This window comes from Alosa sapidissima, chromosome 6 (assembly GCF_018492685.1).
Source record: "Alosa sapidissima isolate fAloSap1 chromosome 6, fAloSap1.pri, whole genome shotgun sequence".
NCBI lineage: Eukaryota > Metazoa > Chordata > Actinopteri > Clupeiformes > Clupeidae > Alosa > Alosa sapidissima.
The window spans coordinates 12,924,030-12,946,521 of record NC_055962.1 but is presented as its reverse complement, the minus strand read 5'-3'; the positions used below and the strand labels follow the sequence as shown (position 1 = coordinate 12,946,521).

Below are 22,492 nucleotides of genomic sequence, written 5' to 3'. Positions count from 1 at the left end.
TCAGATACGCCGATTTGATTGGTTCCACGGGATGCAAGGGGTAAAAGTAACGTGCATCATTGCTCATTGCCAGAGTGTCTCGCAGAGACAATTCCATTGTGCTCTCGCGAGAACTCTGGATTGGTAATCCCATGGTAATGCTATATGCTATTCAGTTGTAAATGTATATTCTGGTCTTACTCAAAACTACAGTGATAGATGTTATTTTGGTTTCAAATATTTATACTCCTAGTCCTAATCATCCTAAAATAGACCCTTGATTGTTGTTAACCTTGAGTTTCCCTTCAAACATAATGTTAAAACAAAAAATAAAAGCAAAATACACACGGTTAAAATACAAAATAAAATGGATAAAAATAAACTTTTTTCTTCCTCACTAACATAGATACACTGTGAAATGAACAATAAAAATCACATTACAACTTCATTCATAACACTGTGTTACATGGCTACAGAAAAGGTTTTGACTTCTTGAGGGTAAAAATGATCAGGGAAACAAGGTCCTGGCCCGCTAGCAGATACTGCCAATAAACATAAGTGAGGAGTTGTAAGGGCCATCCTCACTATAGTAGACAAGGTTCTTCAACAGACATGGGGGTCATCCAATTTGAATGACAGCAAATTCGGTAGAGATGCTGTGTGTGGTGGCCTGAGCTTAACAACAACAACAAAAACCTGGCGAGCCAGCCAAGACCAACCTGCCACAGGACAGCATCTCCACCACACAGTACGAGCTCCAGCATGGTTGTGATTGGACAGAGGTTGGAGGGGGTGGGGCGCACGATCACTGGGTCGGTAAAGATTGTAGGGTTACTGCCACCCAGTGTGTGTGTGTGTGTGTGTATGTATTACCCACCCCCTGTGGTCCCGTTGTTCCCTTTCCGGAACGTTCCTTTAGGGCCCCGTCCCGTCCTGGTCCATATGACAGCCGAGCGCCTCGATGTCGTTGCTGATGTCTGAGATCATGCGGTCCCACTCGTCGCCCTCAGAGGGCACTGGCCCCTCGTCTGAGCCGCCCGCGGCCCCGTTGCCATTGGTGGTGGAGTCGGAGGCCGAGCTGGCCGTGCGGCGATAGCGTCCGAAGCTGTCGGTGATGATGCCGCGGCCGTCCTTCACACCGATGGTCTCCAGGAAGTTCTCAAAGTGCTGGCTGTCCTTCTCGGGGATGAACGGACGCAGGCCTGAGACAGAGATGGAAATATATAAATATATATATATATATATATATATATATATAAAAAACACACACACACATATATATAAATATATATATATATATATATATATATATATATATATATATAAAGACAGACAGAAAGAGAGCGAGAGAATAAAAGAGCGACAGAAAAAGAAATTATAAAGAAATTAAGTTAAATATAATAATAAACTACAGCTCTCAGAGCTGGCAGAGACGGAGCTAAGGTGTGGTCGCTGGTCTTATCACGGAAATAACCAGAGTTCATGACTCGGCCAGTTCAGTGGCCTGGTTTTAAGGTAAAGCAGTATACATGAGCACTTGGAGAGATGAGTGTTGGTTCCCAGTGGTATCCATCCACTTCAAGTGACCTCTTTTAACAGTGGGAAATTTCCTGGGTCACTAACCACAAAACACTTTACTGGATGGTGTCCAGACCATAATGAACCAAGTAAAATGCTTGGTCACGAAAGCTACTTCATCAGTGGTCATTTCACCACCAATACAAATACACAAGTAAAACCAAACGCCCCGGAAAGAAAATGATGATAGATGCATTTTCAGATACACGCGTTTGCTCTTTGAGCAATAACCATTTGAAGGATTGCTTAGTCAGAGCAAATATGTGGGTTTGAAACTTACAAGTTGGACACATTGTGGTTTAATCCCTACAATCGACACACGAGGGCGCTGCTAAGCATTTAAATGATTTTGTAACATTTATTTTCAGTAAAGGCAACAAAGTGATATTGCTGACTGGGCCTCAAGCTCTTCTGGCTGCATAATCCTGCTCTGAGAATTGAGAAGAGAGTTCAGAGAACTGGTTTAGTTGGCAGAGCCGAGGGTACCTACATCGTATCCAAATGGGGTCTCTGCCTCGAAAGATTTTTAACTTTGCCTCCCCTGATGCTTGGCTGGTTAAAGAAACCAAAATAAAAACCAGCCCATTTGGTAATTTAGTCAGGAAAAGGCGGTCATCTATTAAATCTGTGTGGTTAAAACTAAGAGCTCTCAGAAATGATGGGATAATGGAACAGCCAGCCGCAAGGTCTGGGAATGCACATGTTTCCTGCCCAAATGCGGCCTATGCCTCACCACACTCCGATGGTTAAAAGCCCATAATGGCTGTTTCGAGACCAGTGACTCCAGTAACATGCCAAGGAAATCTATGATAAGACAGACTCAGAAACTGATCTGTGACCAGTGGTGATTAGCTTGTGTTGTATTCTGCACTAGAGACAGATTTATGACAATGTCTGACAAGACTTCTGAATGGAGACTGACCCAGATTTGTGGTGTTTTTAGAATCACAATGAAGAAAAAAAAATCATAACTTCCTCAACAGATTATGTTGATATGGATATGACCAAAAACAAACAAAAAAAAATCCTGTGTCAGCAGGAAGTTGTGCATACCAAGGAGGAGGAACTTTCTGCTGTCTCCGTACAGCTGCCTGAGGTTAATGCAGAACTCGTGGATCGAGGCGCCGTTGCGATACTCGTGCAGCAAAGTGGCAAACTGCTGGATCTCCTGTGAGGAGAGCTTCGTCCTCAGCTGCAGGAGAGAAAGGGATTGGAGTGGCATCAGAAGAGGCATTGCAGATTGTCTTGAAGAGAGGACTATGAGGAAGACAGCATAGGATTGGAACTGAATTTGGTGCACAGGGTTCTCACCCATTTTCACTGACAAAAATGTCAAAACCTTTCCATGACTGTTCAATGACCTTGAATGAAATACAAAATTGCTTACTGTACGCCACAGGTCGGGGCCAATTAAACTGCAAAAAATTCTAGTCAAGTGTTACTAATCTTAAGTAAAATCAAAAAATCTATTTGGTATTGTTTATACAGATTAACCTAGCACTCTCATGAAAGATCATTTTGACTTAATTTAAAAAGATTGACTTTTTTAAAGAGTCTTATCAAGACATATATTCGATGCACTGGTAGACAAATTTTCTTGTTTTTAGGACAAATTTGGTTAACACACTGGCAGACAAATTTGCTTTTTTTCAGGATGAGACGTAAGAAAGCAAACTTTTCTTAAATGAAGTCAAATGATTTTACGAGAAAGCGCTAGGTAAGGCTCTTTACTCTGAAAACAATACCAACTACATTTTTTGATCTTGATATAAGATTAATACAGGGTTCCCACTCAAATGTACTCAAATATCCATGCATCCATGAGCCAAAAATCCATGACTTTCCTGACAAAAAAAATGAAATTCCATGACCTACTATATAGTGAATGGTACAATTACCGACCAAAGATTTTAGAGCAGCTGCAGAGTGTTCAAGAATATTTTACTTTTCTGTGGGAGATGAATAAATGGGCATAAACAAAGTTAGGCTAACTACAACTACTCAAACAGCTAATAACCAGATATACAACAATTCTGCTGGGAAATATATCTGTATTAATGTATGCAAGTAAATTTAAACTGCTACAACAAAATTCCCTGATATTCCATGACTTTGCCCCAAAGATTTCCAGACTTTCCATGTAATAGACTTTCTAAAATTCCATGATATTCCAGAAATTCCATGACCCGTGGGAAACCTGTTAATAACACTTTGTCAGATTTTATGAGATAAGCAGTTTATGCAGTGTATGAAAGATGACAACACTGAATAAAATGTGTTTCCTCCCCCACCATTCTATGTCTATGAAGGAAGTGATTAAAATCAGTGAGTTGATGTTATTGGGAGTCACTAGACCAAAAACTACACTGGAGCACATCTAGGGGGGGTCTGGGGCATGCTCCCTGGAAGTATATTAAGTACAAGTATACATTTAAATGCATCAATCCGGTAACCTGACTCTCGTTCCGTCTAGCTCCACTCATCCATCTGGGATCAATCCATTGGAGTGGTGATTCAGAAGGCTGGGCCTTATCAAAAAATCCTTGCATATGATTGGATAAGCCACTTGTCCGTCATCTATTGACGTGCTACTTCAACCACTCACATCGAAGCCAACCCGTGACGCTGAGAACAGTCTCACAGTCGCTTCTACGCTACGTCACATCTATGAAACTCCCGCCCAGCATCCTGATTGGCTCTACCATACAATCTGGTGCCGAAATCACTCTCAACGGAACCGATCCCAGATGGATGCGAGTGGAGCTAGGCGGAACGAAATTCATCTGGCGAGAGTCAGGTTATTAATCTGGTGCACTTTGAGAAGAAATTAAACTTCACTTATTTATATTTATGGAGATAATTGTGCTGTAACCATTTTGCGCTTTAGAATTTTAACTATGCACAAACAGGTGGAATATTTATTCAGTTCAGAAACAGTGCATACATTTGAGCACTCGATGAAATTATGCAAAAGTGCTTACCTGTGTTCAACTTTTTAATTTGATCAATTCTGTGTAGATCATATGCCTACTCTAGACTCTCTATACTATTTGCACATAATAGCCTACTCAGAACACTCAGTTTTTCTTAGCCTTCATAGATCTCTAATGCCCTTACATAGCCTTTGGTAAATTGGGTTTGGCATGAGATTTACCTAATTTATTTATGAAATATTAATTAAAATGTTTATTCATGTAGGCTATATTGATCATCATCAGAGGCCTAGCTGGTCTGTTAATACTGTGATTTGTGTTGTGCACACCGATTTCTCCAGGTCTGGAAAATGGGATTCTACAATTCTATGACTTTTACAGATTTTCCATGATCGTGGAAACCCTGGGTGTACGATTGTCCTCCTCATCCAGAAACCAAAAATACGAGGACACGCATTCATTTGTACGCTCTTAAAATAAATGTGTTGAAAACAACAACATTGTTTTTAACACATCTCAGAATCAGAATCAGCAGATAGGGACAACACAGTTTGTGTAGTTTCCAACACATTGCTTTTGTTATTTGTTTCAAGAGTGTACACAGTCTGTGTTGTCTTTAAGACATTTGTTTTAAGAGTGTATGATTGTCGATCACAGTATGAACGTGCTTGCTCTGCAGCTATGGTGGTTAGGTACTCAGGAGAGGAATCATAAAGTGTAGATGGACTGGACACCAAAACTCACAAATACATTATGAGCTCTGAATGCACTAGACTATGAATGCAAACACACACACACACACACACCGTAGTCATGTAGTCTTGTAGGAGCTCTGTGGCGGTGGTGCTAAGCTCGCTGTCACTGGCCGTTTTGGTCTGTGGCGACGCCGGTGTAGAGGATGGGGAGGGGCATGGTGAGTGTCCGCCCGCCTCCAGAGAACTCTGAAATGAACTTGTATGGGACAAGGGACATGTGCATCAGTAGAGGAACGAATCGAATGAATCATCATCATATAGCCCATTGAAGAACAGGAAGAATCAAACTTACAAGGTACTGGCTTCTGCCTCGAAGGCCTCCTTGACATCCTTTCCAGAATCATCTAATTCAAACAGTGAGAAACCAAATTAGAAAATCACATTATGGCAATAAAACTACTACTACCACCATTACTATTGCTACTAATACTCTTTCACACAGAGCACAGCAGTCATTTGACACACACAGTATGATGGTATCATTATGGTTTATAAACTACATTGTCAATCAACTGACCAAGTCAATTGATGGTTCTCATAACATCTTGGCAAAGGACTACAGTTGAAAATTAGCCGGCTGGCATTTACAGATATGTTAATGAATGTGCACTGTCCTTATAAATAAGTAAATGAAATGAATCAATGCTCTGCAAAGGAAAATATAAGCATTATATAGACATAATCTACATGACTACATGCAAAGTCAGGCAATGACCAAAAAATATCTAAAGCTAAACTTGACAAAATAATTTTGCTCATTTAATACCAAGAGCAACATCCTAAGCAAAACATAGTTGGAACAGTGCAATGCATCCAAACACCCACCCCACACCATAGCTTTAGTTAAAGTGAGATTTTAGAGAGAGTTTGTGTGTGGCTAATTGGCTCCATGTGGTGTGTGCCATGTTGTATGAGCATGCTGTATGAACTGGACACACACTGATGCATGTTAGGCACCTAACGGAAAACTAAAGTTCACTGAATTGAACTTTGCTTGTTTCTGGCTCCACTTTGCAATCTTTCAGTCATTTAAATCAGGGGCTGTGGAGGGTCTCCATACAGCACTCTCTCTATAGTGTCCGGTCAGTACATTTCCGAGACCTGTCTCAGTATGCCCCTCACCGCTGTAGAGGGAATGGTGTCGGGTGGGAGTGGTTGCTCCGTCAAAAATGGCCCTGTCCAGGAAGTCAATGGTGGACTCGGTGTAGACAATCTGGAAGACCTGACTGAGGAGCAGGCACAATTCTTCAGCAGCTGCCTGCAACAAGAACACCAGTGTAGCAGAGTGGAGTTGAGTTTATTAGTTTCATTAACAGGGGCCACATAAAACCAAACCACATTGAACCAGAGTTAGCTACGCGGTTAGGGCGATGGTAGAGTAGTGGTTAAGGAGCTCGGCTAGCATGCAGTATCCACAAAAGTTGTGGGTTCAATTCCCAACTGCCATCATTGTGCCCTTGAGCAAGGCACTTAATACCGAGTTGCTCCAGGGAGACTTACCCCTGCAATTGGTATCTGTAAGTTGCTTCGGATAAAAGTGTCAGCTAAAATGCATAAACAACTACACAGCTAATTTGCATCTGTTTGCAACTGCTTCACGTCTTTCTGGCCCCTTGGTAAAGGTAAAGGTGTACCGTTACACCGGTGTGACAGGAATGTTGGAAAATGAACGCTCTGAAGAATATCTGGGTTCATTGAATTCAACATCGAATTTTAGGACCTTGAATTGTTACGAGACGGAATCTTGTTAAACATGTTAGAATGTTCTAAAACATGTACAATAGCTGATCATGATCAGAAATGTTCAAAGCAGTTATATAGACGTTTCTATTTTCATAAATAAATACACAAACATGTGCCATCAGGGTGGCTTCCCACACTTCAGTACATAATCACATAAGGTGTGAGCGCCAAATGTTAAACCAGTGTTTATACAGAAAAAGCAGCAAAGTAGTGGAAAGTACTGAAAGGTTTACTCAGGGCCAAAATGGATTTTAGCCCAAGAGAACATGAGAAGGTTAAACAAATATTTAAAAATATGAATGCACTGAATCCACAAATTAGCAGTAAATGGCTACAGTGACTAGTCAAGACTATTTTATTTCGGTCTGCATTCACTGTGCGAGTAACTAGCTTCCCATTTAGAAAGTTTCAGTCCATCTACAACTAATCCCACTTTGAGCTTTGAATCAGTCTGGTTACAATTCTCAGTTCTCTCATGGCTCTGTGTTCATACAGAACTGCAGATAACTGAGGATTCATAGTCATGTTTAGGACATGTCACCAGAAGCTGGACTTTTACAACTCTGCGTCATGTCACCATCAGTCACTGTACAGGCAGGGCCGCTGTTGGCCATTTCGGTGGCCTGAGCAGAATTGCTTTGTGGTGCCGCAATTCAAAGTGAATTGTGAGCCTGGTAGCCACCTAGCTATCTGAATGGAATGCCTTTCTGTTGGCTCGGCATATCATGTTGTGTTTCATGTAAATGCTTGGAAAACAAAGTAGGCAAAGTAGTACACTAGTCTTTATATTCCTGTCTACGTTCCAAATCACATTGATTGCAGCGCATGTTAAAGAGCCATCTCACCAATCTGAATTTAAAAAGGTCAATAGTGGGAACCGGATAACCTCGCAAACTCCTATAGCCTCGTCTTTGTTGCCTTCATGATTTCCTTTTAAACGTGTCTTATATTAAAAAGAAGATACACAATGACAAGCCAGTTGGAATCTGCCACGTCTCTCCTGCATGCTCCTGTCCTGCGCACACATTCCTAATTAAGTGGAGCAAGTAAAGTTAGATCTGCTACGTGGTGGAGATAGAGAGGACCAAAAAAGTATCATCCTTGCATGTAACGTGGCGTTGGTGCAATATGACATTGTAAACGTCATATTAAAGGAACAGTGAAACACAGTTTGCAGTGAAGCTACTAAATGGCTAAATGTCGGTGTCCTCTCTGTCCTTTGGTGCCCTACGCACAGTGTGTGATGCGCGTAGTGGGAGCGGCAGCACTGTGTACAGGACTTCAGTCAACATGGCATATAAATACATGGGCAATTCCACACAAAACTGTCACGTCCATAACGGCAACTAAATACCATGGTATTGTGTTGGCGTTATGGATGTGACAGTTTTGCGTGGAATTGCCCACATGCTATATAAATACACTGGTCTTCCCTTGCCTTGTGTTGTACAAGATGAGTTTAATCTGAGCAAGGTTCAGAGGATGGATAAAAAGATTATATCATTTCGGATGTTATCATGTCCTCACTGTATGCAAACCCCCTAGCACTCTTTTGAGGAGTCTGACATTTACATACTCAGAGTATACCATAGTTGAGATTAATGTCTGAACGGGTACATATGCTCCATATGACATGACCTTCATGCTGTTATGAGCTTGCAGTGGAGCTGTGGAAATACATTTCTTACAGACTGTCTGCTGGAGAGAAAAGTAAATGCTAATATCAGGGTGTGTGTGTGTGTGTGTCTGCGCGCGCGCATGTGGGCCTGCTCACCTTGTTGGCTTTTGTGTGTGTGTATGTGTGTGTGTGTGTGTGTGTGTGTGTGTGTGTGTGGGAGGGGGGGGGGGCTGCTCACCTTGTTGTCTACAGCGAGTACAAGCAGTGAGCAGGCTTCCACCAGTACAGCCCCGCTCTCCGACAGCGAACTCAGCGTGGGGGACTTGGACAGCTCCGGGCACGTGCTGGGACAGGGGGAACCGCTAGCGTCCTGGGCTACACACACACACACGAACACACACCAAATACAGATTAACACACATTTGTTTATATTTGTATATAATAAACTGGAATTACCGCGTTGCGATAGTATACCTCCGCACAGCCATGAATTTGTGTGGCTAGGCATGTAGTACATAGATTATAGAGTTGAAAGGAATCGAACCAGTTGATCTTTTAGCCCAAGGAAGAACGTGCCTCTGGGCATTATTGAGATATCGCGTTCACGAGAATGGGACATACATGTGGTCATAGTGACTTTAAACTCTGATGTCCAAAATCGAATTAGTACATCTTTGAGTTCAATTGAACATTCGTACCATATTTGAGGCACGCGCCTTGAGGCGCTCCAGATATCAAGCTGACGAGATCCAGGTGGACAACCCAAAAACATAATGCCTATCAAGCTGACGAGATCCAGGTGGACAACCCAAAAACATAATGCCTATCAGGCTGACGAGATCCAGATGGACAACCCAAAAACATAATGCCCCCGGCTACGGCTATCGCCAGCTCAGAGGCATACAAATATCCTATACAGTACCTAGAAGAAAGGATGAAAGATACACAGAATGCACAATATTTTTAGGGAATTCAGCCATTATTACATTTCGACTCGGGAGTTGTATACAGACAATTTCTACATGCCAGAAATTCAGAGAGAGAGAGAGAGAGAGAGAGAGAGAGAGAGAGAGAGAGAGAGAGAGAGAGAGAGAGAGAGAGAGAGAGAGAGAGAGAGAGAGAGAGAGAGAGAGAGAGAGAGAGAGAGAGAGAGAGAGAGAGAGAGAGAGAGACAGTAAACAAAGAAAGTCTGTTAAAACCGTGGAAAGGTTTATCATGAACTGATACATTTCCTTTATCGAGGAAAGGGCTGAAGAACCGCTACACATCACAGTAACCATCACCGTCACCAATTCAGGTTTCAAATATATGCTCATGTCAGGAAGTCACTTGTACAACTTGTGTATTTAAAATAAGTGTATGGGTGACTCAAGTTGCTCCACATCAGTGTTCGAACATACCTGTCTGCATAGCTTGAAAAGCTTAGAGAGCTGAGTTAATAACTCCTCCTGTGTGAAGCCGGGTGTGTCACATTACACTAAATGCATTCAAAAGGGTGGCGCCTTTTGTGAGACCGGATAATTTTTAAAGTTGGTTCGAGGTGAGGACATCGGTGCAAGCATACTCTAAGCAATGACACCTTTATGACACCAAGCATTTATAATGTTAAATGTGGACTATGCCATCCTTCACACGTTGTCGCTGCCAAGTATAAAGGGTTTAACTTCCGATATTTCCCTCCCTTTACACTCTGACCCCTTCAATTTAACTATCGTAACACCTCCATTTATCACCCATTTTGTCCGAAAATTCTAAAACAACAATGTTTTTTAATACTTCAAAATAACATTTGATAAATGAACCTTACATTTTTCAGTAGCCATAGGTGTGTAGATTTGAACCAAATCTGGTTTGGTTCTTACCGGGGCTTTTACTGCCTGAAATATCCGATTTTGTTTACCGCGTTCGGAGGTTAGTGCTGGCCTGGTGGGTCGTCTACTTCCACCCTTTCAACGCCACATGAACGGTTAGACTGAGAAATCTCGTCGCTACCTCAAAATTCCACTGGAGCTCCAAGCGGATTTGTACACACAGCCTTACAAGACTGTTTATAGCTCTTTGAGTCACGGTAAAATGTCATTTTTAGTACATAGCTAATTTAGATACACTTATGGTGTGGTTGCTTGTGTTTCTTTAGGAATCCGCCGTCTTGGTTTGTATAGAAATGAATAGTAAGTGGCACATACACGTAAGAGGACGGAAACACGGGGCTGGTGGTAATAGGGGGCGATCCAATCCCACAGTTTTTGGTGGATGCATTTGGAGATAAACTGTCAAAACGTATCAGATTTTGTCCATTGTCACATTTATCTGAAATTACTATTGCGCGAAGATAAAAAGAAGATGTTTAATCGCATTGCATGACCGACCATTTGCAATTGTGCTTTGTCGACAAATAGTTTTTATTTTGCGCAAAGCTGTAGAGAGAGAGAGAGAGAGAGAGAGAGAGAGAGAGAGAGAGAGAGAGAGAGAGAGAGAGAGAGAGAGAGAGAGAGAGAGAGAGAGCAAATGAATGAGACTGTACCAGTCTTGAGCACCACAAGGTGCAGGGAGTCGTCCCTGATGTAGGAGACGGCAGCGATGTCGTGGATGGGCACGCGCAGGATGATGTCCTCTCCATCGCGCCGCATCAGCTTCACGTTGTACGCAGACAGGCTCACCACCGCATCCTGTTCAGAAGTCAGATGGCCTGCCAACTGGTGTGACTTCTGGATAGAGAGAAGAATTGGAGGAGCAGGGGGAAGAGGGAACAGTTATCGCACCTGTAGCTTTGGCCACAATGACTTTATTCATTAATTCCACTAAAGCATCATTTGATTTGATGTGATTTGATTTGATTAACAATGAAAGAAAGTGTGAAAAAAATTAAGAAGGTCGACAGAGAAGGAGTATAGACAAAATTTGTGAAAAAATATATGAGTAATAGTCTTGAGATAGTCATGACATCTCAAGACTTCCTCATCACCTTCCACATCTTCAAATAACTTCCAGTCATGGCTTTGATGTTGCGTTCAATGCTTTCTGCATAATCAACCATCTGCTTGCCTTGACCTCTACTTTAGCGAGAAGTCTCTTGGGATGAAGGTGTCTGCCAGATGGGAGGAAGTACTGTACATGTGTAAGATACTCACCCTGGCATTGTCTATGAGCTGCAGCACGTCTGTGCGACTGGAAGGATTCAGATACCCAGGGACCGACGTCAGCTGCCCCAGATACTGTAGTAAAAAAAACAAAAAAACACATATCAAGTGTGTGTTTAAAAATACATCACACTATCTATCATTCTCGCTCAACATGCTGTAGAGCTGGGTGATCTGGCTAAAACAACTCTAGTCTCAATATGCTGTGGAGAAATTGTGATATACAATATGAAACAACATTATAAAAAAATCCTCTCAATTATGTAGACAGTTATACAAAGTTAACACCACACCGTAATAGATCTGAATAGTTGCATTCAATAATAATAATAATAATAAAAAAACAGTGTGGACAGCTCTGCAAATAATGCACATGGGTAACTTTTTGCATATAAAAACACACCATAAATCATAATAACGCCACATTGTGAATATTGCCATATTAAAACTAGAAGAATAATGACCATGTATGATTTCCTAATAACAGTATTCCCATTAAAACAGGAAGGATGGTTGTGAAACTGTAACATTCCAGTTATGGGTACAGCAGTAACCTGCCTGATATCTACAGACAGGAATGCATGATGGGAAAATTCTACACTAATTTTCACCACTCCAAGACCCTGTGCCCAGAAACGTGGACTGAACCTTTAATTCTGACAGAGACTTAGATGAACAGCGTCAAATTTCGTCATTTTTCAAGGTTTCAGGTCATGAGAGCTATTTTGGTGCCACTTAAAAACAGTTAAGCTGGGACAATCGGAGCTCTTACCTTGACTTCTTTCTCAATGTAATCATTGAGCAGGATGTCAGGGTCGATGCGGTGGTCAGGTAGAGACAGGGAGAAGGTGTGCAGGGCCCGACGCTCCGACGACTTCTCCTGGGCCTTTTTGTCCCTCCCTTTCTCCCCCTTCAGGAAGACACGCTTGAATGGAGACGGGCGACCAGGCTGAGGAGGGAGAGACAGAGAGAGAAAGAGAAAATATAGAAGAGAAAGAGAAGAGGGGGGTGGACAGAAAAGAAAAACAAAACATTGTTTTGTTGGATGTAGTTTGGTTGTGCGTTTCCATCACTGTGGCAGTTTCAAAGGTAACAAGTACACAGGAAATGGTGGCGAGATCAAAAGATTGAAGAGAATTACGGGTGCTACTCGGTAGCTTTGATCAGTCATCCCATTTTGGATGAAAAGCAACGTGAGGCCCTCACATTATTATTTGTCTGCTACAATAGCTACAACACAATACTTTATTATACTGTGTGACTGTTTGATCCTATTTTAACTATGCTTTGGTGCGCAAGTACGACAGAATCTTCACCATCATGAGTCTTGAAAAACAACAACAAAAAAATAAATAATTGTGTATAAACAACATTGGCTGCTTTCAGACTACAATCGTTGCCGTCGTGGATACTGCAACCATGGTGACCTGACCTGAGCACCCCCCACCAGCAGCACTGCCACTAGATCACTATACCTGTGGTCACAGCAAAACGGCTCTGCATGCAAACACTCCCCTTACTTCCATCTCTGTTTTAAGCATCTTCAGCACAAACTGTGCAAACTGACTAACGTTTCGACGCCCATGCGTCTTCTTCGGACTCTGAAGACGACGCATGGGCGTCGAAACGTTAGTCAGTTTGCACTAATAAAATCCATGTTAAGCATCGAGTGCTCCGGTCCTGCTCCTTGGCTCTTGTTAGACCTTGGATCTCCCTTTTTGACTTCTGCGTCCTGTTCCGTGAGCACCACCCAGGCTGAAGCGCAAGTGACCCCCTTCTACCAATGAACAGCCTCAACTCCAGCCCCAAAGACTGGGCAGCATGTTACAACTGACCTTGTTACCCAAAATCCAACTCTCATTTGCCTTGGTCAAAGAAAACACAATTTAAAAAGTCTAAGGACTGCATTAACTGGAGTTTTTTTTTGTTAAATAGGAGTCATGAATGTTAAACGGAGAGTAATGATATGAACATCCATGGAAAAAATGGCCTGTTTTGTCTGTGGCTTTTAGCTGACCACTAACCTTGGCTCAGAATAAATTAAAAAAAGGAAAAAGGCACACTGCATTTTCCTTCCTCCTTCTCCAACCTAGAAAAAAAAGCACACAGACCCTTCAAGCTCTAGACCATGTTTTCCGAGTCTTTGAATTTCTTATTTCTGACACACTTTCAGGCCCCTGTAGTCACAAGGACCAAACAAAAACACATTGTCCTAATGACTTCAATGCCAGATGGTCCTCATTCGGAAATGACAAAGCTAATTATTTTACACAAAGAGCTAAAAGGGGAACCAGTTGCATGCCTGGTTGTCCTACATACCTCGTAATCCATTGAAGCTTCCCCCAGAAAGGTCTGATACTCAGAACGGGAGCAGTGACAAAGATGGGTACATCCGCACAACAGTCTTCAGTGTGGCTGATCTCTTTCTCTCTCTCTCTCTCTCTCTTCTCCATTTCTCTCTCTTCCTAGCAGGTAACCTGAGCCCTGATTAGCTTTGATATGGGTACCCTCCCATTAAGACAAGCCAGAGACAACCCACGCCCCCCCCCCAACAACAAAACATAAAACAACATCATACAGACACACACTCAAATATACACCCACTTCCACCCTGTAGCTAGGCTACAACTGTGACAGTCAGTTTGTCAGGAAGGACACCAACCACAACTTCCTGTGATGAAACTACGTGACTACTTATAATTTGCGACTTCTTGTAATGCTCCAAAATGCTCCAACTGAAGAGTTAGCCTAGGCTAAACTAGAGTATTTAACTTATCGGCCAATGCAACTTTCTTCAGCAGTCATTCACTCAATATCACTATAGAACGACAAAACATTTGCCCATTGTCTGTACACAAGGGGTGCAGGAACTAAGGAGTCATTGCCTAATGCAAACATTGGCAAGCCTACCAGTCTATTCAGAGATAATCAGAGAGTCATACTGTCACCAAAATGAAACAGGTTTCACCTACATGCATTTAACACAGAGATTCTCTGATGGATTTGAGATTTGAGAACAGGCTAAACGATCTAGCCTAGAGCCTGTAGAATTCTAATCTGGAAAAAATGTAGCTAAGACCACTCACAAAAGACAAATGGAAGGGTTCTAGTTGAACAAGTCAAGAGACATGGAGAGAGACACATGATGTTTGAACAATCAAGAGGGAGAGGAACATCATCTTCACACAGGCCTAAGCATTCTCTGGAATTTAGGCTATATCTAGAAGATTGAGTGGAGGCATCAACAAGATAACCGTTTTTCCCCTAAGGTGTGGGATTCAAAACAGAATCAAACTGAAACAGGAGTTCTGGCACGGCAGTCCATACTGGCTCACCTGGTTTTAGGTGACCTGTCTGGATAGACACATGATCCCCCCTTCTCACTCACACACACACACACGGTTGGGTCTCAAGCTGCATCCAATTCAATTATTTAGCAACCTCTCCTGCAGCCATGGCCATATCAACAGGACATATGTAGGTAACATAACAACTAAGGCTGAAACTAGTGATTCTTTTTTTATTTTATATATAGCTGATTAATCTGTCAATTACTTTCTTGATTAATTGATTAGCTGTTTGATTGATAAAATGTCAGAAAATGGTGAAAATATTTTTGAATTCGAACGCCTTGTTTTGTCCACACGCTAAAGCTATTCAGCTCACTGGCATAGACGAGTAAGGAAAGCTGAAAATATTTAGGCAACGTTTAAGAAACTGCAATCAGAGAATTTTACGGTAATTTCCTTAAAAATTGGCACCGATTACCAAAATAGCTGTCTGTGGTCTTATAAGGGGATCAGTTACAGTTTATAATAGACCCAAAAATAGGTAATAATCATATTTGCCCTGCAAATGGGATTATTAATACAGATGACAGTCACAAACAAAAACAGGCTTCTTAACAGGGCTATTACCATCAAATGAATACAAATAGGCCTAGCAGACACCAACACAGTGCAAAGTAAGAGTGAGGGGACCTTTGGTCCTGATTAACTCCAAAGAGCATACATTCCCAACCTGTCTGGTTCAGGACACCTAATTTTAACTAGAAAATGTCATTTCAAGGAAATTACCAGTGCAAAAAAAAAAAAAAAAAACATGTATATTAACATAAAATGCAAAACAAACTTTTATTTGGAGGAACAGTTGGCAGGAGTCATAGTTGATAACAACTGACAGTTGAAATGGCTGAACAGTTAGTTGAGTAGTTTAAATAGTTACATCATTTAATAGTGAATTATTGTAGTGAGGACATTTATTTTGAAACAGTTGTGGGTAGGGCTGCAGCTATCGATTCTTTTTGTAATCGATTAATCTAGCACTTTATTGATCGATTAATCGGATAATTTTTTTTTTGCATTTTTAAACAACCAAAACACATAATGCATAACGAAAATGACATGGCTGTAAAATGATCAAGCAATTGGCACAGAGGTATTTATTCTAACTCCAAGATTAGGCTACAAAACTAAGCCCATTTATTGCAATTTACCCATTTAGTGTTTTTAAGTGCCAGTGCCATCCATGAAATAATGTTCAAAATGCTCTCTGTAACATTGCAGCCTCTTGTGCATGACTTAGCTGAGCGAACAAAGCTGTCCATACTATGTTGTGAAGTGCTGGGAGGGAGAAGAGGGAAAGCAATTTAATGTAGTTTAGCCTACAACAAGTTTTATGCTGTAATCTAGACCTGACATCAACATAAATATCTGTTTTATGTAGATTTCTACACCTGCAGCGTTTACCATTAGGCTACTAACAAATAATTTTACCATTAGGCTACTAAAAAATCATTTCTGGGGTGAGCCTATTTGCTATGGTAACCTAGCAACCTGTGTGTGTGTGCACGCGTGCAGTGCTTGAGGAAAGATGAGGGTGCATGCATGTGTGTGAGGGGTTCTTTTTTAGGCATACTGTCTTGCAATTGAACGTGAATAAGTTTACTTACTTAAAAACATCAAAGTTAAACAAGCCATTACGACATCGCTACAAATACAGTATGTGATTAAAATCAGCCAACATAAATGTAGGCTATAGGCTACGTAGATAGATAGGCTAGATAGATTGATAAATAGCCTAGCCCACTTTATTGACGCTTGGTGAAACAGCATGGAGTGGATATTTAGGTTCAGATGCTTGTTCTTTTCCTTTTTGAGTATGTAATGATCCCAAAACTTTACTTGAAAACTTTAGACATTCTCTGCCATTTATGGATATCTTGACTCCGCCATCGCGCCAGCTAAATTCAGAATGTATCACCAAAGATTGTTAAGGCGGAGCCTTAAAGCCTTCTACATACCTGACGCACCCGACCGGTAGCGCGACAATGTGACGTCAAAATGACGTAGATCTCTCTGGCGCGCCAGGGTTTTGGCCGTGTAGCGCGAGGCATAGACATAATATACATAGACGCCGCATCGACCGCTGCTCCCTACTAGCGCTGACGAGATTTGGAGCCGCCATCTTGGACCGGTCATCCACTCCACTCAGTGTAATCTGTTTGGCCGGTGCAATGAGCTGTCAGCACACTTAATTAATCATATCTCACTGAATACCGAACAGATTTTCACGCGGTTTTTTTTGCTGCAAAGGTCATACATGTAGCTATGATACAGGCCACATTGTTCGAAAATACAAAATACAACCAATAGTACGGTAATGTTAAATCTTACTTGTGAAAAGTAAATCCCCCGAGTATGGTCCGCCGATTTGAGCAGGAACATGCTGCACAGTGCTGTCATCTTGTGTTTTCTGCTGCAACGCAATGAGGAGTATGACCGGTCCAAGATGGCGGCCGCATTTCTTGTTTCCAGCAGCCAATGCGGCGTCTATGTATATTATGTCTATGGCGCGAGGTAGCGCACCACTCATTTTTTTTCAGACGAGCGCGACAAGGCGGAAACAGGAAGATGGACTAGTTCGAGGGCAAGCGAGTTGCAGTGTTTTGTTACAGTCGTGAATTTTTAATAGTTTGCTGGATAAGTTAACAAAGTTACCAGTGAGAGTTGCAACACATGGAATTAAGAGGAAAGAATAGAAACGATTTATTTTCAAACAAAGGATATCTATTAAGGCCTGAACAAAATCTCTTTCCACTTCAGGAAATTACACAAACTCAGCCAGCTGCTAGCTAGCTAGCTAGCTAACTAAACTGTTTAAATTATTAAAATTTCCCTCGGGATGACTAAAGTACCTATCTATATATCCATCTATCTATCTATCTATCTACCTGTGCACACACCTTGGAAACTACATGATAATGATGATGGTAGTTGTGAATAGTAGCAACCAAAGTCTGAAGTACCATCACAGAGGCTAGCTACTGGTGTTTCTTACTGCAGCTTCTTCTGCTGTGTAAGTAGTTAATGTTAGTCTTTTCACAACAGCGACACCTCTGTTCAGGAGAATATTGCAACTAGTGTTGCGACCACCACGCGCGAGTATAAATGGTTACGGCGCTTCTGTGACGTCACATTGTCGCGCTACTGGTCGGGTGCGTCGAGTATGTGGGACGTTTTACGATTCACGCGCTAGTGGTGTGCTTCCTGAACAACGGTCCGTGTGGAACAATCAGATCACTGCGCGTATAGTGCGCGTCATAGGAATTTAACGAGGCTTCGAGGCAGGGTTTTTGCCTCGAGTAATTGTTGTAATCGAGTTATTCGAGTAACTCGATGAATCGTTTCAGCCCTAGTTGTGGGCAGAGGAAATAGTTGAACAGGATGTGTATCTTAAGCGAGCCAGATTTTATGCTTAAAGCCTGCGACAGAGTATATAGTTTAAAAGTTAAATGTCAGATATTAGATAGTGTAATGGATGTTGATAGAGAGTTGAATGGATGTTGATAGGCAGATTGTTTAATGGGTGGATGAGCAAATGGTTGGAAGAGGATGAATGGATAGAAAGTTGGATGGAATGTGCCTCATATCCTTGTAGAATGGAGATACACAGAGAGAGTTGGCCTAGTTGAGCAGAAAGCAGTTGATACAGGTGCAATCAGTTTAACTGGCTTTTTAATGGGGCCTAGTTGAGCAGCTGGAAGTTTATACAGGTGCAAATCAAGTTAATTAGCCCATTGTGATGTCATAGTACCAATGCAAAGTCTATGGGGAAAAATAAGCTTGTTTTTTATTAATATCTCAAAAAGTATAAAGTTTACAAAAGTGAAAAATACATTCCTCAAGTGTCCTTTTCAAGACCTACATTACAAAGTTTGAACAAAGTTTCTACGTTAAACGGTTGAAGCTGAATTACACGCAGAAATTTGGGAGAAGAAGAAGAAGGACAACTTTGGATAACAGAACCAAAGATGGTTGATTATGCATTAATTATCTTTGACAGAACAGTGCATTTTCATGCACTGTAATAATTATAAGAAGACTTCGGATAACAGAACAGTGCATTTTCATGCACTGTAATGACACTTGACAGCACGTTTGGTACCTCTGCGCCACAATGGCTCCACCTAGTGGATATTGAGTATCTATCACTGGATGAGCAGGGAGATGTTCAACAGTTCAAACACAACTCTTTGAGTTTGCCCTACAGTGGCTCATGTTATTTATTATCTCAGTCTTCAAACACTGGTGAACAGGGCTAGAGGGAACTAGACAAAAAAACTGTTCACAGGAGGAACTTTTGATATTTAATCAAAAAGCTGTAGTTTTTATATTAACTAGCCTAACCTGTAAGGCAGTTTTCCTTAAAATGGCACATTTGCATTTGGCCCTTTCTGTGGCAGAGAAGTGTGTAAAAATAGACAACTATCAAAACCTAGGCAGTCCTGCTGGGTTGAATGCATGTCCTTGAATAGTTTTCAGCTGTCCAAAGGCCACAGCTGTTGATGGTTGTTGCGGCTGGCTGCTGCTGTTGTTGTTGAGCTTGCCCGCCCTTTCTGCTAAAGGAGTCTTTTCACAGACTGAAGGCGACTTCCAGAACACTACATATCGGATCCCTAGCTCGAGCTGTGTAGGCAGACGAAGAGCCGTCATATCCTGTCCGCCCGGTGCAGGGAAAACCCAGCCTTCCCATCTCTGTGCGCTTCTGATAGGAAAGAAACTGGGCAGCAATTGTGGGGCTGCCGTGATTTGAGATTACCAGAATGGCAAGAATGTGTCTGCCAGCCCGCACTTATAGGCCAACTAGGAGAGAATGACGATTCATGATTTGTGGAAAACATTCTGACAAGTGTAGAAATATCTGACATCTGACATCATTATTTCTAAACAATAAGAAAGTCAGTTCAGGAAGCAGAGATCCACAGACAACGAGGTGCAATTATTCCAGTGAGAGCACCTCCCTTCCTGAGGAACCTACATCGTGTTTATCTCGAAACTGACTCTTTGATTTTGTGTTGTCTTAATACTGTTGAAAACTTCACCGACATGTTAACCGTATTATATGACCCGTTAAAGGATGTTGTTGCGGTGGATATGGTAAAAAACAATGTAAATGAAAAAAATCGTAATGTTAAGATAGAAACGTGACAAACGTGCGAGACTGAAGGTAACGTTACCAACTGTTCATGACCTGTGACAGTTATCCTGACTTGCTAATTTATTAGCCGAGCTATGATCTACACTCCACTGGTTGGTATTTATGGATATCTGCGAGTGAAGTTTATACTCTGTGATGTGTGTTACCGGACAAAACATATGTATGTAAATTTGATTATTTGCACCATACAACCATCACCGCAAGCTGCAGCTGGACTTTTGCTTTCGTGGAAGGTAGCTGATAAAGCACGTTTGCTATCCTAGCTAGCATAGCAAAAGCAGCTGTTCAGTGGCTGGTCATGGGCAGCCAGCTTCGGAACAGCGCGAGTCTTTGACTGAGGTTACACTTACCTTTTTTACTTTCTTAACATCATCCTCCATGTCTATATGCGAATGCTCTTCATGCTTATAGAGCTGAGAAATCGGACGCGGTCTCCCAGCTTGATGACATCAGTTTGCCTGCTTCAGCCACAAATGGTGGCACTTTCCCAATGTAAACTAGAGCTTAGGCATCCCCCGGTTGAAAATGGTTTGATTTTGTAGTCCAGGCTCGTCAGAAAAAAATCTCTTCTATACCACGGCCTAAACTACTTAAGCAAAAAGGTACATTTGAGACCAATTTTGTTTAGAAATAACTCCAGTCATCCTAAAACTGGATTACAAACTGGGACAAAAACAACATAAAACTTTTCAATACTGCCGCCATTTTGGGCGTAGAACTACTGCCCAGCATGCATTGCAAATCAGAGGAAAAAGGCAGCATATCTGTAATGATACTGTTTTACTTCTAAATCTATGCTGACTACTGGGATAAACATTTTACCTCTAGATTAGTCTAACATGAATAATAATTGTTCCGTGGAAACATGTGAAACGCGAATTAAATTGTCAAACCAGCTACTTTCATAGCAATATGGAATAAAAGAAGCAACTCAATTTGCAGGCCTTCCCTCTTTCTTATCTGACTCTAATCTGGGAGCAGGCATACACCTGTTGCTGTCGTCTATTGGTTCCGTTGTTCTTACGTTTCCATTTGCCTTGTAGGCTACATTATGCCACTGGAAGGCTTATGCCCATTCACAAATCTTTCAGGCCTAAGACCTAATGCTAGCATATGCGTAATGAGAGATTGCCCCAAGCTCTTTAAAAGGTGAATAATAATAATAATAATAATAATAATAATAATAATAGCTCTTTATTAAACAACAATGTATTACTCTGGGAAATCTCTATCTATTGTATCATTATACATTCACAAACACATCTGTACATAAACATCTGCATCCTCTGTTCTGTTGTGGGGAGATCTGTGCATGTGAGTAGGTCACAGCATACAATTTCAGGTACATTTCGATGTACTTTGAAATACTATATTTATTTCCTTTTCTTAAGGGATGAACAGTCTGAAATATTGATCTACAATAAGGCTTGACATTATATATATATATTTTTTTTCTCAGCATAATAATACTTTTGTAATCTAAAAACCACCAACGTATAAAAAAGAAAGAAAAAACAAACAAACATTAGCACCATGTTATTAACATTTTCAATGTTGATCAAAAAATAAGAGTTTATACAATACTGGACATCAGTTTCTAAATTATAGAGTTTCAATGACCTTTGTCTATATTTGACACCACAAATTTTTGAAACTTCATAAGCTCTTTCCAACACCATATTAAATGTTCCGGTGTTAATGGTTCAGACTGTGGAACCAAAATATTTTGTCCAAACTTTGTGAAATAGGCTATCCCAGGTAAGCGGAGTTGAATAAATAACAATCTGACAATCTAGTCATCAAACCAGCTGAATTGATTTTTTTAAAAATCAGCAGCAATAATTCTGACAACCATAGTCATTTGATTTTAAATATAATATCCATTATATCTTTTCCTCTTTTTTTCCAAAAGAAAAATTACAGCCAATTTTACAGTAACAATAACAAAAGTAATACACACAGGTTTTGGACAAAGAGATGACAGTAATATACAACACCGCAATCACCTTTTACACTTTTTTTTTAAATTCTTGAAAGAAAAAAAATGCCTCTGAAGCAAAATTAGGCTTTCATTTCTCTCACAAGAGAAATGTGTATGAAGACTGAATACAAACAAACAAAAGAAAACAAAACAAATAAACAGACAGATACTGAACACATATTCAAATGAAAAATGGCACCATATTTGTGAGATCGGAGTTTTGCTGTAAACGGTATACTGAGGTGCTTGTTCTTCCTGGGGGGGGG

At 41.1% G+C, this 22,492-nt stretch overlaps 1 protein-coding gene across 3 annotated transcripts; it reads right to left on the bottom strand.

Annotated features, from left to right (window-relative positions):
• ccm2 (CCM2 scaffold protein) lies at positions 1-20,948 on the bottom strand. Of its 3 annotated transcripts, none has more exons than XM_042095717.1 (10): positions 20,596-20,948; positions 12,519-12,695; positions 11,738-11,821; positions 11,131-11,311; positions 8,845-8,981; positions 6,368-6,503; positions 5,538-5,589; positions 5,297-5,441; positions 2,611-2,749; positions 1-1,181 (listed from the first exon to the last, which is right to left on the bottom strand). In XM_042095717.1, the coding sequence occupies exons 1-10, from the start codon at positions 20,623-20,625 to the stop codon at positions 895-897; spliced, it is 1,368 nt and encodes a 455-aa protein (XP_041951651.1). In that variant the 5' UTR covers positions 20,626-20,948; the 3' UTR covers positions 1-894. The 3 variants fall into 3 exon arrangements, with proteins under 3 accessions (XP_041951651.1, XP_041951652.1, XP_041951650.1); XM_042095718.1 differs by lacking the exon at positions 20,596-20,948 and adding an exon at positions 14,066-14,286 and having other exon boundaries at positions 11,131-11,314; XM_042095716.1 differs by having other exon boundaries at positions 2-1,181; positions 11,131-11,314.
• Between the last annotated feature and the right edge of the window lie 1,544 nt (positions 20,949-22,492).

Excerpts from the sequence above, each read along its gene's own strand:
- ccm2 (XM_042095716.1), bottom strand. The coding sequence starts at position 20,625 with ATGGAGGATGATGTTAAGAAAGTAAAAAAG. Across the intron at positions 5,442-5,537 it reads GAGGCAGAAGCCAGTACCTT|TTCATTTCAGAGTTCTCTGG; the intron begins GTAAGTTTGATT and ends GTCCCATACAAG. Across the intron at positions 1,182-2,610 it reads CAGAAAGTTCCTCCTCCTTG|GCCTGCGTCCGTTCATCCCC; the intron begins GTATGCACAACT and ends TCTCTGTCTCAG.